Source organism: Lycium ferocissimum, chromosome 4 (assembly GCF_029784015.1).
Source record: "Lycium ferocissimum isolate CSIRO_LF1 chromosome 4, AGI_CSIRO_Lferr_CH_V1, whole genome shotgun sequence".
NCBI lineage: Eukaryota > Viridiplantae > Streptophyta > Magnoliopsida > Solanales > Solanaceae > Lycium > Lycium ferocissimum.
Window position 1 is genome coordinate 46,678,031 of NC_081345.1, and position 16,390 is coordinate 46,694,420.

The 16,390-nt window shown below is 34.2% G+C and overlaps 1 protein-coding gene and 1 non-coding gene across 2 annotated transcripts; both read left to right on the top strand.

Moving 5' to 3' along the window:
* The first annotated feature begins 753 nt into the window (after positions 1-753).
* Positions 754-8,188, top strand: LOC132053332 (proteasome subunit alpha type-2-A). Its single transcript, XM_059445310.1, has 12 exons — positions 754-908; positions 2,044-2,114; positions 2,212-2,288; positions 2,991-3,055; positions 3,557-3,603; positions 4,269-4,344; positions 4,787-4,854; positions 5,698-5,767; positions 6,403-6,488; positions 7,522-7,584; positions 7,767-7,832; positions 7,914-8,188. The coding sequence occupies exons 2-12, from the start codon at positions 2,074-2,076 to the stop codon at positions 7,960-7,962; spliced, it is 708 nt and encodes a 235-aa protein (XP_059301293.1). The 5' UTR covers positions 754-908; positions 2,044-2,073; the 3' UTR covers positions 7,963-8,188.
* A 4,178-nt stretch (positions 8,189-12,366) lies between these two features.
* Positions 12,367-12,440, top strand: TRNAT-AGU (transfer RNA threonine (anticodon AGU)). The gene has a single exon. It is a non-coding gene; the product is annotated as a tRNA-Thr (tRNA).
* The last annotated feature ends 3,950 nt before the right edge of the window (positions 12,441-16,390 follow it).

A 16,390-nucleotide genomic window follows, 5' to 3' on the forward strand; every position in this document is an offset into this window, starting at 1 on the left:
TCTTTTTGAGATATCCTCCTATCAACATGGAAAAAGACACTTATTTACCCCCATCATCGTTGTTACTATATCATAACTTCATGAATATTACTCTTTTTCACTCTAAAATGGTAAGATCCACAATGAGTCAACACAAATAATAGTTTTAATTAATTTGAATATATTTTTTAGTCATTTAAAAATAAAAATATTATTCATTTAAATATATAACCCTTATTATTAATCACTACTTTTATAGTTACAACTTTTGAAAAATTCTAAGAACCCTTTCAAAAGAAATTATTTATTCTAAAATTATTAACCCGTGCTAATATTTTTAGAATGAAAAAAAAAAGTATCTTCCCCGTTCAATACTTTAAAAAAGAAAAAGGGAAAAGGGCCACAAATATCCTGAACTAGTCGAAATAGGTCAAATTTATCCTCTGTTATATTTTTAGCATAAAAAATGGCCTTGCCATTATCTTTTTCTATTTGTTAAAACCGAAAGCGTTTATATTACTTATGTTCGTATCTTGTCATTATATATCTCAAACATTCAATCCAAAAAAAGAGAAAAAAGTTAAAAAAATAAGGGTAAAAATGCCCCTTTTCAAGGGTAAAACTAATCCATCTACCTCTTGTTTTGGAGCAACAGTTAGTAAAAAGATAATGCTGACATACTCGACCGATCGAAGGGCAATTTTAAGCCAAAAACATTATTTTTAAGCCAAAAACGTAACGGAAGTTAAAATTAATTTATTTAGAATAGTTTAAGGGTATTTTTTTTATCAATAATAATAACAAATAAATCAAATTTCTTTTTCCCCAAGCCTACTCCAACACTACCTATTTCTGCTTCGAAAAAAACAATTCTGCTATTTCGCCGGTAACTCTTCGTCGCTACCGTTACATTTAACTGCCGAAATCCGGTAATTCCTCTATCTCGTCGTTAAAACCATGTAAAATTAGTTTGAGCTTAAGTTTAATCATATTTTTTTATCTTACTTTTGGCTAAAATTATGAATCTAATAACTGTTGTTAATCAACTTACCATTGTGTATACTTAGGTTTTGTCATTTTATTTAATTTAGCACCGTGTTTGGAATTTTTTTTTATTTTTTTTTTGTTTTTTTTTGTTACTAGGGTTCTCCATTTCCCCCATAAAATTGTAAATAGAAGGAAAAAGAGGAAACTTTTTTTTTTTTTTTTTTAAATTTAAAATTTATGCATTTCTTTGGCTAAAATTGTGAATCTAATGTTGTTGTTATAACTTAGCATTGTGTATTGTATTCATGTATTTTGGATTGTTAACATACTTAGGTTTTGTAATTGTACTTAATTTAGCACCTTGTTTGGAACTACAGTATAAGTTCAATTTTTTTTTTCTTTTTCTTTCTAGGGTTCTTCATTTTCCCCTATAAAATGGTAAATAGAAGGAGAAAGAGGAAACCTTGTTGAGTTAAAATATCTCAAATGGTCTTTGAAATTAATTTGATCTTAAGTTTAATCATACTTTAATCTTTCTTTGGCTAAGATTATGAATCGAAAACTTTGCGTGAGTTTTCGATTGTTGACATACCGAGGTTTGCTCATTTGTTTCAAGACATAGAGTCAGTAGTTGACCTCATAGGGTATCTGTAACTGGTACAAGACCAGGTTTTTGGCTTGTATCTCTTAGCACTTTCTTTGTGCTGAGACTAAATTTTCTGTTATTAATGAAATTTCTGTTACCATTTAAAAAAAAAAAAAAGAATAGAAGGAGATATTAGTTCCCTTATTCGCTAAAGATCTATCATAGGCTATAGCGGCTGGCCTGATGATTTGTGGAGGTGTATGAGAGAGAGAGAGAGAGAAACGCAAAAATTAGAGCGAGAATTAGAAAAAGAGCGAAACTTTTTCTTGTCAAGAAAGAGTTTTGGGAATTGAGTCTTGTCCTTGGCAATTTTGGTAAAACTTTGTGTTCGTAGTTCAAAATGATTCTTCAACAACTAAAGTAAATAGGCACGCTCAGAATTAAGTCGATGACTCCTATATCTAATACATTCCCGTGGCATGTTATTTCAGGGTCTCGATTGAAGACTAGCATTTAATCCAATGGGTGATAGTCAGTACTCTTTCTCTCTTACCACTTTCAGGTAGGGATTTATGGGAGCTACTGTATGTATGTCGATTTACGTATACCTTTTCTTCTTTTGACTGCAATTTCTCTTGTCATGGTTTGTTGTTACATAGTCCATCTGGAAAGCTGGTTCAGATTGAACATGCCTTGACCGCAGTTGGATCAGGTCAAACGTCACTGGGGATTAAAGGTAACTCAAGTTATAATAAGTGCATCTTTTATGTCACTTTACCAGTTTCAAAAAAGAAAGTGCATCTTTTATGTCCATAGGTACTTGCGTGTACGGTTAACTAGCAATGCCCAATTACTGACATCTTGGCAGTATTGACATTTGACATAAAGCCAAAGATTATGCTAGTTATTATGTCGGTTAGCAACGGTAAAGTTGTCTCCGTGTGATGTATAGGTCACGGGTTCGAGCCGTGAAAGCAGTCGCTAATGCTTGCATTTGGGTTGACTGTCAACATCACACCCCTTGGGGTGCGGCCCTTCCTCGGACCTGGCTAACAGGGGATGCTTTGTGCACCGGGATGCCCTTTTATTAAGTTGGTTAGTATTGAGTCATGAAGCCATAAATAAATTTTATTTAGAGCATGCCGCAAACAGAAGTCCTCGATTATTTCAATTTAGATCTTGTTCGTTTTACTTTTCATATTGATTTGGATCTCCATGGCTTTTGCAATATAGATTATGCTATCAGATCCCAGTGCTGAGGCCTTTCATTTAATCAAGAATGTATTTGTAATGTGATAGATGTATTCTACTATAATCGTTCGGTATATCATAAAAAGGATTCCTCGTAATTAAGTTGAATAATTGAGCTCTCCTTTTTATTTGACAATAAATTTCTAGTTCTTTTAGAGATTTTACATTTATAATTGGATGATTGCAGCTGCTAATGGTGTTGTAATTGCAACTGAGAAGAAATTACCATCCATCCTTGTTGATGAAACATCTGTAAGTTTTTCTCTTTAGAATCATCCTTCGTTGTCTATCCATGAGTCATGACTGATTGTACTTGTTCACAAATCCCTGGTGTGACATCTTTATGGCTTCATCTATATTGCAAGAATTTATAGTTTTGTGCTTATTTCTAGTAATCAGTCAGTAGGAATTTGCTTAGATGTTAAGGTTGTACAAAGATGTTAGTAGTGTTCAGTTTACCGCTATGGAGAGTAAGTCTCCAAATATCTCAAAATACTGTCATAAGGTGACAACATATCAACAAGTGCATTCAAGGTCATGCTTACTGCCTTACTAGTCTTAAATGCTTTTCCTCTGTACAGTAGCACTGTGGATTTCGTTCTTCCCGTTTTCTTGATTCTGTATTAGTAGTAAGCTTCGTAACTACTGGTGTGTTTTGCAATTTCAATAGATTTCTCACTTTTTATATGTGTATCTCTTAACATTTGTCGTAGTAACCATCTTCATCCCCTCTCTTTTATATATATAATTCAGGTGCAAAAGATTCAGATTTTGACACCAAATATTGGAGTAGTTTACAGGTGAGAGATCCTTTATCTTTATTGTCATAAGGTATCCTCTTCATATTACAGGATACGAGTATGTATGGTGAACATGCCTAGAGTTGTATGCAAACTGACTTCGGATTATGAATGACCATCCTCTCTAGTGGTTGAGCTCTTTTATTAGTTTTGTTAATTGGCTAGTTCATGGTTTATTTTCTCACACGTTTAAGGTCAACCATGAAATGACTAGAGGATCATTAAAATAGAATGGGTTTTTGTTTTCAACTATACGAAAAATTGAGGTGGGTTTCTTTGATATTTATTCACATTTGACCGAGTGAATCGCACTTATAATTGATAGATTATGGAATTCGGTAGCAGAATTTCCACGAAAAGAATGTGCAAGTTCAGTTAATTATCCCAACCCAGTATTATTTATATGAATTGAGATAATGAGCAGCATTGGGTTCAGTTATAGCCGCATCTTAAGTATCTTTGCATTGACAGTTTGATGGAGTCAGCTTAACATACTTCATAAAATTTGCGGGGAAGGACTTTGCTATCACTGTCAAACTGTGCTTATTCTCCCTATCTGAGCTCCTTAGTTTGATGGGCCCAGCTTGAACATACATAATTTTACTTCCTCAATATTCTAGGGGTCAAGGCATATTCTTGACTGACATTTATGATCTTTGTTGCAGCGGCATGGGCCCTGATTCTCGAGTTTTGGTGCGAAAAAGTAGAAAGCAGGCTGAGCAATATTATCGACTCTATAAAGTATGAATTAGTTTTTACCATTGCCAAGATTGATTTATGTTGTGTTTGGAGTTACTGTGTGATGTAATACCACTTTGTGGTTCCAGTATGCTGGCATTTGATACAACTATCTTAATTTTTTTAAACATTTAACATAATTAGGACATTGAAGGAGTATTTGGGAGTACGTTTTCTTGATATTGTCGCTGTCAAGAGTACTTTGTTTTCTTGCTTTCTGGGAACAGATGTGTTTTTTCCTCCTTTGTCCTTTTTCAACTGTGAGCAGTATGGTCAGTGGAGATTCATATAGCTGATCCCAACCTGTTTGGGATCGAAGTATAGTAGTTGTTGTGTCCTTGTTCAACTAAATGTAATATTAGTGGTATTGCATCAGGCCTGTTTGATATTGATATTTTAAGCATAACTGATGTGTACTATTGTTGCCTAATTTGTCTATGCATAGGAACCAATACCTGTCACGCAATTGGTGAGGGAAACTGCTGCTGTCATGCAGGAATTCACACAATCAGGGTAACTGCTCTTTTATATCATAATTCACTAAACACGGAGTGTCCTATATTAGCAATTTGGGTTTTTTACTTGTTTCTTCTTTTTAAATCATTTAATTTCTGTTGTTTTTTTGATATCAAGCACAAAATGACTGATTGACACACTCAAAAAAACTTTGTGGTTTGTCAAACATTAAATTTGATATTTTCTCTTCTTAAGTGATGTGGTTGGCCTCTCTCCTTCTATGGACTTTATTGTATGGTCAATCATCACTATGATTCAGTCTGTTCTTAATTGATTCGACACCATTAAAATTCTTGAAGCACAATACTTTAACATTTGCTAATTGTGTAGCTTGTGACTGATATCACTGATATGATGATGCATTTTTGCCTCATATAGTATTTAATGAATGGTTGAAAAAATGGTCAGCAGTGTGCGTAATAAACCAATTGCTTGACATATGCATATATTGAAAGCATCACTGCCTTCATTTTCTAATGGAACCTTGTTGACATAGTTGTAGTTGAAGGCATACAGAATCTAAAAATTGTACGTTGGTGCTGGTAATAAATCTAAAGAAGCAGCAGCTTTACCTTGTTTGTCAATATCATGTGAGAAGGGAACAGAATGAAAATACTGCTACAATTTTTATCTTCTTGTATTCTCGGTTCTCTGAGTTCTTCCTTAGTATTTATTCCACTTTTCCATTCTCTTTTCTGCTTGGTTAAAACTATCAATTGGAAAGCACGCTGCTCATGTTATGAAACTAAACTAGATTTCCTTGGTATATCTGTTTGTGACCATGGGTAGTCTTCTTTGTGCAATCTCTTAATTCTATTCCTTTTGGTCTTTCCTATGCAGTGGTGTAAGGCCATTCGGTGTTTCACTCTTGGTTGCGGGATATGATGACAAGGGTCCTCAACTATATCAGGTATATTATCTACCTCTTGTTGGTGTGTTCACTTGTCTCTTTATGTCCTTTATTGTTATTAAGGTGCATATGAGCTACTTGCTTTATGTTGGTTGCTCTATACATTCATTCCCATGCCTCACCTGCTACTTCTCCCACTTGATTAACACCTCTTTGTATGACCTGTTTAACCTAGGGGTGTCAAATGGGCGGGTTGGGCTGGATTTGGGCGGATCAAATTGCTTGGGCTGAAATGGGCTGGGCTAAAATGGGGGTCATAACCTGACCCCTAAATTCTTACTAAGTTTTAATTTCTTTGTTTGCTCTTTTGTGATTTTTCAAGTACCTAATAAAACTATTGTTCTCCTTTGTTGTGGCTATTTTTTTTTATATAACGTATCAAATAAAAAAATGTCTTTTTGAAAATAGTTTGACAAGATATGCATGGGTCAATTTGGGCTACATATCAGCCCAATTTTTGGATTGACTGAAATAGGTTGGGCTAAAATGGCCTGAGCTTATAAATGGATGGGTCAATGACTCGCCCAAACTTGAACGTGTTGGGTGGGTCATGTTTTCATGAGCTAATTTACAGGGTCCTGAGTTATGATGCTAGAACTGTTCTGATATTCTGTTTTTTTTTTCTTCTCATTTAGGTGGATCCATCAGGTTCTTACTTCTCTTGGAAGGCTTCGGCCATGGGGAAGAATGTGTCTAATGCGAAGACATTTCTAGAGAAGAGGTAAGTTATCACGGAATTGTGTACCCCTCATCTCATTTTAAGCTTTAGCATCCCAAGTTGATCAGACTTTTAACCAGCACGTCAATCACAGTTACTTTATTCAAAGGTACACATCAAGGACAGATCAAGTTATAGAAAATACCATTAGAAACTTTAAGGTTCTCCTTGGACACTCCTTGTGAACTAAACTCTAAAAACCCGTGGTATATCCCGTTACACGATACTACCTTCTGATAATGCCCGCAAACATCCAATTCCACCCAATCTTCTTTGACAACAAACTTTTTTCATCTTGAACTGTTCACGTTCTTATTCCACATTATATCCTAGTGCTTCAGTTTTTGTACTAAAAGTTGGAAAGTGGTTGGGGCATTTGATTTGCTGTGGAAACAGTAGTGTATACATTGTACTGCGAGTATAACTTTGTATTGGTTGGAGTGTGAAACTGGTGATTGAGGAACCTGCATCTCTTTGCAACAATCAAGTGAGGTAGAATTTAGGAGTAGAAAGACTGCCAGCAGAGCTAGTGCGTCAATTGTTAGATCCTGTCTTTGTATTCTTGTAAGTGTTAGTGTAAAAGATCCTGTGCGCCTTTGATAAGAGTTTGAATAATTTTAGTTTCATAAGTCATTACCCAATATGATTCTCTTTACTTAACTTGGATGTGCCATCACCAAGTCACGATTCAGTAAGTGTGATTATCAAGAGAACCATCATGACAAGAGGTGGGTCAGAGGGTGGTGAAAAAATGATGAGGGAGTGTGGTCTAGCGTAGTCTCTACTAATTGATGAGTTCATGGAATCATAAAGTCTGCAAGTTTCACATGTATGAATGAACCGACTTCTACTAAAGCAGACGGTTAGGTGAAAGAGGTGGTAAATAACTGATCATGTCTAAAGCAACCATCCACCAGTGAACTTTAAAAATTGGACCATCATGTTATTTGCCAACTAATAGCCAATCTGAACTGTTTTTTATAATAACTGGTGAATATTTATTTGCTTTTAAAACTGATACTCATGCTTCTCCCAGGTACACTGAGGAATTGGAACTTGATGATGCTGTACACACTGCTATACTGACCCTGAAGGAGGGGTAAGCATCTTAACTTTTTTCATGATGCAATTATTGTTGTAGTTGTGAATTTTCCCCTTGGTACGGTGTGTTTCTACATGTCCCAGTACTTATTTTGGAAGAGATTTATTTTTGCTTCATTGCTAAGATCAGAATGATAACATGAGTATATCCCTAACGATAATCTTTCTGTATCCATCCAGATTTGAGGGTCAGATCTCTGGAAAAAACATCGAGATTGGCATCATTGGCAATGACAAAGTATTCAGGCAAGTGTTTTCTTTGTCGTTAAATTTAAAATAATCTCTTTTTGAGCTGGTTATTAAGCTTACCAGTTCATTTCCTTGCAGAGTTCTCACACCAGCTGAAATAGATGATTATCTACAAGAAGTAGAATAGACTCTTTTCGTGTCTAGGACGTTGACGAATTTAGTTGTCAGGAAAAAAGCACTGTGGAGTTTGATATGGCAAAACTATCTGAGAATCTTGTGTAACTTTCCTTGTTTTGTTGATTTTTCCTTGTTACAGTTTGATTATGGCAAAAATTATATGAGGATGATCTTGACTTTCCTTTCTTACAGTTTGACCTTTAATCATAACTAACTAAATTGTGGTTGTTCCTATCTGTTTTATACCCCAAAAGCTTAATATTATTTTTGCTAGACATGACAGATTGATTAAATATGTAACTGAAGTACTTGTGTCTAAAGAAGGCAATATGTTTGAACTTCCTTTATGTCTCTGAAATAGCCTTCAAAAGTAGATAGGAAACTTGAAATGTCTTGAAACTTAAAAGGGGTGTAAGAAAGTGTTGTTGAACATAACACGTAGACAACATCAACGACTACGCCTCAATCCCCAGTTTGTCAGGGTCTATTGTATGAAATGCTCACTATCATAAATGGTACTTTGTTTGATATGATTTAAATTACATTTCACTCCTAAAGAAGCGGAAGTATCGATCAGGATGCTACTCTCAGGTCTCTTTGATATGTTGGTTTGTTGCAGATGGATTTGATGCATACATCAAATTATATTAATTTAGGTTCAAACTGAAATTGAGACAACAGTAAATATTAATTAATCATAATTAGTGATAAACCTTTCGTTCAATCCTCTATGTTGCTTAATTTCCCAATTTCATAGAAACTCTTTGATATCTTAACTTGCTTAATTTTCATTAGAATACCTCAAATATTCAAATTATATACCAAGACAGACATAATAGTCTCAAAGTTCTATTCAAATTATGTACCAAGACAAATAATAGTCTCAAAGTTCTATTCAAATTATGTACCAAGACAAATCTATCTATATATAATATAAAGTGGCGTAGGCAATTGATGTAGCGCGTCTCTATGACCCTTTAGTATTTTCTTTTCTCTTTTTCGGCTTTTCTCTTATTTCTTTTGGCTTTTTCTCCTATTTTTACGTAATTGTGAAACAACATTAATTGGGTCAATAAATAATACTACTAATTAATACTCCACTTCTTCCTGTTCCTTTCAGATATATGTTACACTAGAATTCTAATGTTTATTTGCAGCAATAAAATAACGGTACCAACATAAAAGGACTACTTATTACAATTAAATTCTCAAATTAAATTCTCAATGTTCAGATTGATGAAAGGAAAAATTCAAGAATAACAGTTACGGTATTATATGAAGTTATTACACGTTATTCTCTTTATGGTTAAAAACTGCACAGTAGTGAATATTTATGGTAGCAAAGCCAAAGGCTATTCATACATGCAACTGCAGAATTTCAATGACTCTTATGATTCATAATAAATAAAGAAAATTCCAAAAGTCTTTATAAATACTCATGATTCTCCTCACACGCCAAAACTCACACTTTGGACCGTCCACTTCATGAAGCCCTTCGACCTTCGTTGCTTGGTGACAAAATTCGATCGCAACAATGGATAGAGAAGAAGAAACACGGGTGATGTTGCGGTCAGATATCTTTTCCTTTTTGTAATATGTTTTTGGGTAAGAGTAGAGAATTTTTTCTGAGAATTTTATAGATAATTTTTTATAGAGAGGGTGCTTAATTTTCAGATGATTCTTTGTTGAGTGATGCTTCAAATTTGTTTTGTTTCTATGGTAACAATGTGCATTAGTTTTTTCTGAAGATGAGTATACAGTCATCCAACACTATGATTTGTCTGAGGTACAAGCTAGCTGACCATTTTTTATCGATAATGATTCTTTGTTGAGTGATGCTTCAAATTTGTTTTGTTTCTATGGTAACAATGTGCATTAGTTTTTTCTGAAGATGAGTATACAGTCATCCAACACTATGATTTGTCTGAGGTACAAGCTAGCTGACCATTTTTTATCGATAATGATTCTTTGTTGAGTGATGCTTCAAATTTGGTTTGTTTCCATGGTAACAATGTGCATTAAATTTTTCTGAAGATCAGTAGACAGCCGTCCAACACTATCATTTGTCAGACGTACTAGCTAGCTGACCATTTTTTTATCAATAACCAAGTGTAGAGATAATTAAGAGACATATTCTTCTGAGCTTGCATTCTCTAGAATTGGATAGTGTTCATGTAAGTATGTGCGTGCATGCTATACTTTATTAGTGTTTTTTAATCTTTTTCATGATACACGCAATTGCCATTCTCATATATATATATATATATATATATATATATACACGCTTGTGTTATTTGGCCCGGGCTTACCGATGTTAAAAATTTAATTTATAGGTATTTTTTTTAAAAAAAATCTGCTCTTGCTTCTTTATTTTTGGAACATTAATTTGACACTTTCAAAAGACTTCTAAAATTTCAAAGTACAAAACTTATATGAAAGTTAGAAAACATTTTTCTTATTTGTATTAGATTCTTTTTTTTTTTTTTAAAAAAACAATAGAAATCTTCTAATTTATATTTTACTTAAATCTTTTGAGATTAAAGTCCCTGATGATCCAAATTGAGCTTTTCATATTTTATATTAATCTCATTTGATTCTTTGAATTGAACCCATATTGCCTAACTTATTTTTTTACCAAAAGATATTACAGTATTCAATTAATGTCAAAAATATTAAATGCGAAAATATTGTTGTTGATGAAATAAATAAAGTTAACTTATAAATAAATATAAATAATTAAAAGCCTTTATAATACAAGATAATCTCTAGAAGTTCTTCAAATTAAATCAAAAAAGGAAAATACTGAAAAGTTAATAAAATTAAATTCTTACTTTAAGCTTTATTTTTCCTTCCAAAAGATGCATGTTAAAAATAACATTTTTTCTTTTTCTTAATTTAATGAACCTTTTTATGAAATCTACATTGTAATAACTTTTTTCATGTTGAACTTAACTATTTTATCCTAAATTTTATAAAATATTGATTATCCGGTATTTTACAAAATATTGTAATATTAAAAAATATACTTTTTGTAATTGTCTAGTATTGTTACTATTTGTAGATCAAAATGTATTTTCTTTAACTACAATATTTTTTCAAACATATTTAGAATATAGATAAAAATAAATAGTTCCTCTTCCAATATAGTAAGCTGTTAGATAAGTTTTATGTTAAAAGTGTGCGTATGTAAAATTTGATTAATTATTACTGTATTCGAAGTTCATTTTTCGATTGAGACAAAAGGACTATAATTTACATTTTGATACATTTTTAAAGTATTTAACATTGATATATAAGTATATATGTATTTATTCCTTTAAAACTTAATTCTACCTTAAATGAAATCTTTGTTAATTACTTATTTTGTCAACATGTACAATGCAAAATTAAAGGAGAAAATGAAAACCTTTACGTCTGACCAGATGAATAAAAATTGAAAATAGCAAATGATTATTAGTAAACACTAAACAACATCAACAAATAATAATTAGTACTATAAGAATAATAGTTTAATTCAATAATTAAGCCTATATTAAGGTATAATTTGAATAACATGATAATTCTTTACATGTCTATAATAAATTCTTAAGGAACCTATATTAAGGACTACAAAAACTCACTATCCTCACTTACATATAGTAGTAATATACATACACACACACATATACATACTCCTATGTTTCAAGCATTTCATATTCATAACCTCTAATTATTTAATGTACAAGTTTATGACACCTTAAAATTGCACCTACATGACATTTTCATCCCTACTCTTATTAATTGGAGTTGTTGTACACGGGAGGTGGAGATAAAAAGGACAGCTGAAGAAATATATTTTTTTCTTTGTTAATCAAGATGAAGAAATATGCTGATGGAGAAGGAACATGTGTCATATAGCTTATGGTTTGTACTCAATTATTTATTTTGGCTTATTTATATGCAAGTTAGTGAATATCTTGATATTTTATTATTTGGGTATCTTTGAGAATGCTCAAATTTTTCACCCTAAGTTGTGTGTTAGAACTAATCTGTCACTAGCTATTTTCTTTTTTTTTTCTCTATATTTCTGAGTAGAAATCTTTGAGAAGATTGTGATAACTTTCAGTTTAGTTTTGAGTTTTTAGATTCATTCTCTTTAATATATGAAATTTCTTTTGTGAGGTTGTTGTTGTGATCTCATTTTTGTTTGAAGTGATAATATTTAGGTATAATAATTAGTTCATAAATTTAATGAAATTATTCATGTCCGAGCAAAGCGCGGTTAAATTCACTAGTAATAGTCTCAAAGTTCTATTCAAATTATATACCAAGACAAAGACATATCTCAAGGTTCCATTGAGTGTTTTAATGTCTGTTCAAAAATCACCAGAGGAATTCTATTAAATTACAAAAGGCGAAAAGCATGACATAAGCAGCTCTCGTAGCTCAGTTGGTTAGAGCACCCGTTTAGTAAGCGGGAGGTCTTGAGTTCGACTCTCAACGAGAGCATATTCTTTTTTTTTTTTCAAATCCAAACTATTTTTTGATCATACTTTATAAGTTCCTAATAGAGACGACATAAAATGAAATTATAGATCACAGTCGAAAATAATTTTTTTGATATCGATAAATCTAACTTTTTTTCATTTTTGCTTCTTATTACATAAGAGAGGTGGAGGAGGAAGGGGAAGAATATGCAACACGTTTTGAACTCTCCACCTCAACCTTGAAAGTTAGGGAGCTCACCAGTGACTCAATGAGGGTATCGAACCCTGGGTGAAAATCAAAAAATAAATAAATCGGACTTACTATCGAGGATCGTGGAGGGATATATGTGATTCCTTTATCCTTAACTAGAAGTTTTGGGTTCGAGCCGTGAATATGAAAAGAATCCTGATAGATAACACTTCTCTTTTAATGGGCCTTACGCGGCGCAAATATGAATCGAGATCCCAATTGGGATACCGAACACTGAGTGAAGCCAAAAAACATAAATAAATTGGACTTAAGGAATTAGGGAATAGTAGTGCAAGAAGGAATAGTTTCAATTTGCCTGTTTTACCAAGGACAAGTCAAGGAAAATCAAATAGGACTATCTATCAAAGGCCCTGTTTTAATATTGTGGCAATGTACATAAAAAAAGTGTGGAGTCCATCCCCATGATTGCAAAGAAAGAATTTGGCACAAGCCAAATTGCAAGTTTTGTCAAATATAGTTGCAAAAGTTGAATTTGGCACCAACCAAATTGCAACTTTTGTCAACAATAGTTGCAAAAGTTGAATTTGGCAACAACAAATTGCAACCTTTGTCAAAAATAGTTGCAAAAGTTGAATTTGGCAACAACCAAATTAAATGCAAGGATGAAAAATGGCACATTTCATCCCTATAAATAGCAAGCTCTCCATCATCTTTAAACACACCAAAAAAAAAAAAAAAGGAGAGGAAAAATTGTAGAGAGCAAAGTGAGGTATACCATAGACTGTGTAAGAAAATAGTCTGTGAAGAAAAATAGAGTGTGAGTGATATTGTAGTGAGGTGGGAAAAATCAAAAGAGTGTTTTTTCTTTTTGAGTGTGTAGTGGTCTTTGGAGTATTTATACTCGTGACTACACAGTGTAAAATTCCTTACTATAGTGATATCAGCGCTTCTCATGGCCGTGGTTTTCCTTATTCGGAAAAGGGTTTCCACGTAAAACCTTGGTGTCATTATTGCCGCATTTATTCTTGCTGATTTAACCATAAATTAGTGTTCCACGTTTATCACTAATCTAGTGAATATTATTTTTGCGGGTCTATTTTATTACCAACAAGTGGTATCGGAGCCAAGGTTCTGTCTGAGTATGCTCTGTGGTTGCAGCACAGTCTGAACTTCCACATCAGAAAAGAATTACTTTGGTCTCCGAATAAATAGTATTTGTATTTGTGATAAACGATGGAAGCCAACACTAGTAGAATGGTTACTTTGAGTGGCGTAAATTATGCCATTTGGAAGGGCAAAATGGAAGATTTGCTCTATGTCAAGAATTTTCATCAACCTGTCTTTGCCACTAAAAAGCCTGATAATAAATCAGATGAAGAGTGGAATTTGTTGCATCGGCAGGTTTGCGGCTTTATTAGACAGTGGGTTGACGATAATGTGTTGAACCATATTTCTGGGGAGACACATGCTCGGACCCTATGGGAGCATCTTGAAAGTTTGTATGCTCGGAAAACTGGTAACAACAAGATGTTTTTGATAAAGCAAATGCTGGGTTTAAAATACCACGATGGTTCTGCAATGACAGATCATCTGAATATTTTTCAGGGGATCATGAACCAGTTATCTGCTATGGGCATTAACTTTGATGAAGAAATTCAAGGCTTGTTTCTACTTGGTTCCCTACCAGATTCTTGGGAAATTATTAGAACTTCATTATCAAATTCTGCTCCGGATGGTGTGATCTCTATGGATCTTGCCAAGAGCAGTCTTTTAAATGAAGAGATGAGAAGAAAATCTCAAGGTTCCTCCTCATCAGATGTCTTGGTGACTGACACTAGGGGAGAGGCAAGAATCGTGGTTCTCAAAATAGAGAGCATCATAGAAGCAAATCCAGAAGCAGACTTAAAGATATTGAGTGCTATCACTGCGGGAAAAAAGGGCACACAAAGAAGTTCTGCCGGATTTTGAAAAAGGAGAATAGAGATAAGGAGGAAAAGAAAGAAGATGGCAATCGTGTTGCCGCCGTCACTACAGAAGATCTTGTTATTGTCCTTGATGCGGATCGATAAATATTGCTTGTGATGAGTCAAGCTAGGTTGGGTTGTGACGGTGGTGCCGCATCTCATGTGACATCAAGGAAGGAATTTTTCTCATCCTATACTCCGGGTGACTTTGGAACTTTGAGTATGGGTAATGAGACTGTATCTAGGGTGGCTGGTGTTGGAACGATTTGTTTGGAAACTAGTATTGGAACTAAACTAGTTTTAAACAATGTAAAGCATGCACCTGATGTTCGTTTGCACTTGATCTCTGTCGGTGTTTTGGATGATGAGGGATATGTCAGTACCAATGGTGCTGGAAAGTGGAAGCTCACTAAGGGTTCCATGATTGTGGCTCGGGGCGAAAAGCGTCGTGGTCTATACTGGACTACGGCCTCTACCTGTGTTGATATAGTGAATGCAATTGAGAGCAATAGCTCTTCAACATTATGGCATAAGAGGCTTAGCCACATTAGTGAGAAAGGACTAAATGTTCTAGCCAAAAAGAAATTATTGTCAAATTTCGAAAGTGCTAAATTAGAAAAGTGTGAGCACTGCTTGGCTGGAAAACAAAATAGAGTTTCTTTCAAGTCTCATCCTCCTTCAAGAAAGACAGAGTTGCTTGAGTTGGTGCATTCAGATTTATGTGGTCCAATGAAGACAAGGACTTTGGGTGGTGCACTTTACTTCGCTACCTTTATTGATGATTGCTCAAGGAAACTTTGGGTCTACGTCTTAAAGACTAAAGATCAAGTGTTAGGTGTCTTTAAGCGTTTCGAGCCTCGTTGAAAGAGAAACTGGAAAGAAGGTTTGAAGTGTATTCGTACCGATAACGGTGGTGAATATTGTGGACCGTTTGACGAATACGCAAGCAACGGGGTATCGGACACCGAGAAGACTCCTCCTAAGACTCCTCGGCTTAATGGTTTAGCGAGAGAGATGAACAGGACCTTGATGGAAAGAGTTAGATGTTTGCTTTACGAAGCAAAGTTGCCGAATTCCTTTTGGGGTGAGGCATTGTTGACCGTCGCACATGTTATTAATCTATCCCCTGTGGTTGCTTTGCAAAGTGATGTTCCAAACAGAGTTTGGTATGGCAAGGATGTTTCCTATGACCACTTGAAAGTGTTTGGTTGCAAAGCTTTTGTACATGTGCCTAAAGATGAGAGGTCAAAATTAATTGCCAAGACAAGGCAGTGCATCTTCATTGGTTATGGCCTTGATGAGTTTGGTTACAGGCTATATGATCCAATTGAGAAGAAGGTCGTGAGAAGTCGTGATGTTATCTTCGTGGAGGATCAAACCATTGAAGATATTAACAAAGCGGAGAAGATAAAATCTTCAAGTTCTGAAGGTTTAGTTAATCTTGATCAAGTCCCTCATACAAATGTTGATGACGTTGGTGGGCTCGATGACGATGGTGATGCCCGAATCATGTCCCGGTCATGTTGATGATGATAATGATCTTGCTATTGATGAGGTAGATGCTCCTACTCGAAGTCGTGGATGACTCGGATATTCCACTTAGAAGGTCTACTAGACTGATGTTCCTTCTTCCCGTTATTCACCTAATGAGTATGTATTACTCAACGATGGGGAGAACACGAATGTTATGAGGAGGCCATGGAAGATGAGCACAAGGATCAATGGATTGAAGCCATGCAAGATGAGATGAAATCTCTGCGTACGAGAACCATACTTTTGAGTTGGTGAAATTGCCTA

Coding starts and splice junctions, on each gene's coding strand:
- LOC132053332 (XM_059445310.1), top strand. CDS start 2,074: ATGGGTGATAGTCAGTACTCTTTCTCTCTTACCACTTTCAG. Junction 3,056..3,556: donor TCCTTGTTGATGAAACATCT/GTAAGTTTTTCT, acceptor TATATAATTCAG/GTGCAAAAGATTCAGATTTT. Junction 5,768..6,402: donor AGGGTCCTCAACTATATCAG/GTATATTATCTA, acceptor CTTCTCATTTAG/GTGGATCCATCAGGTTCTTA.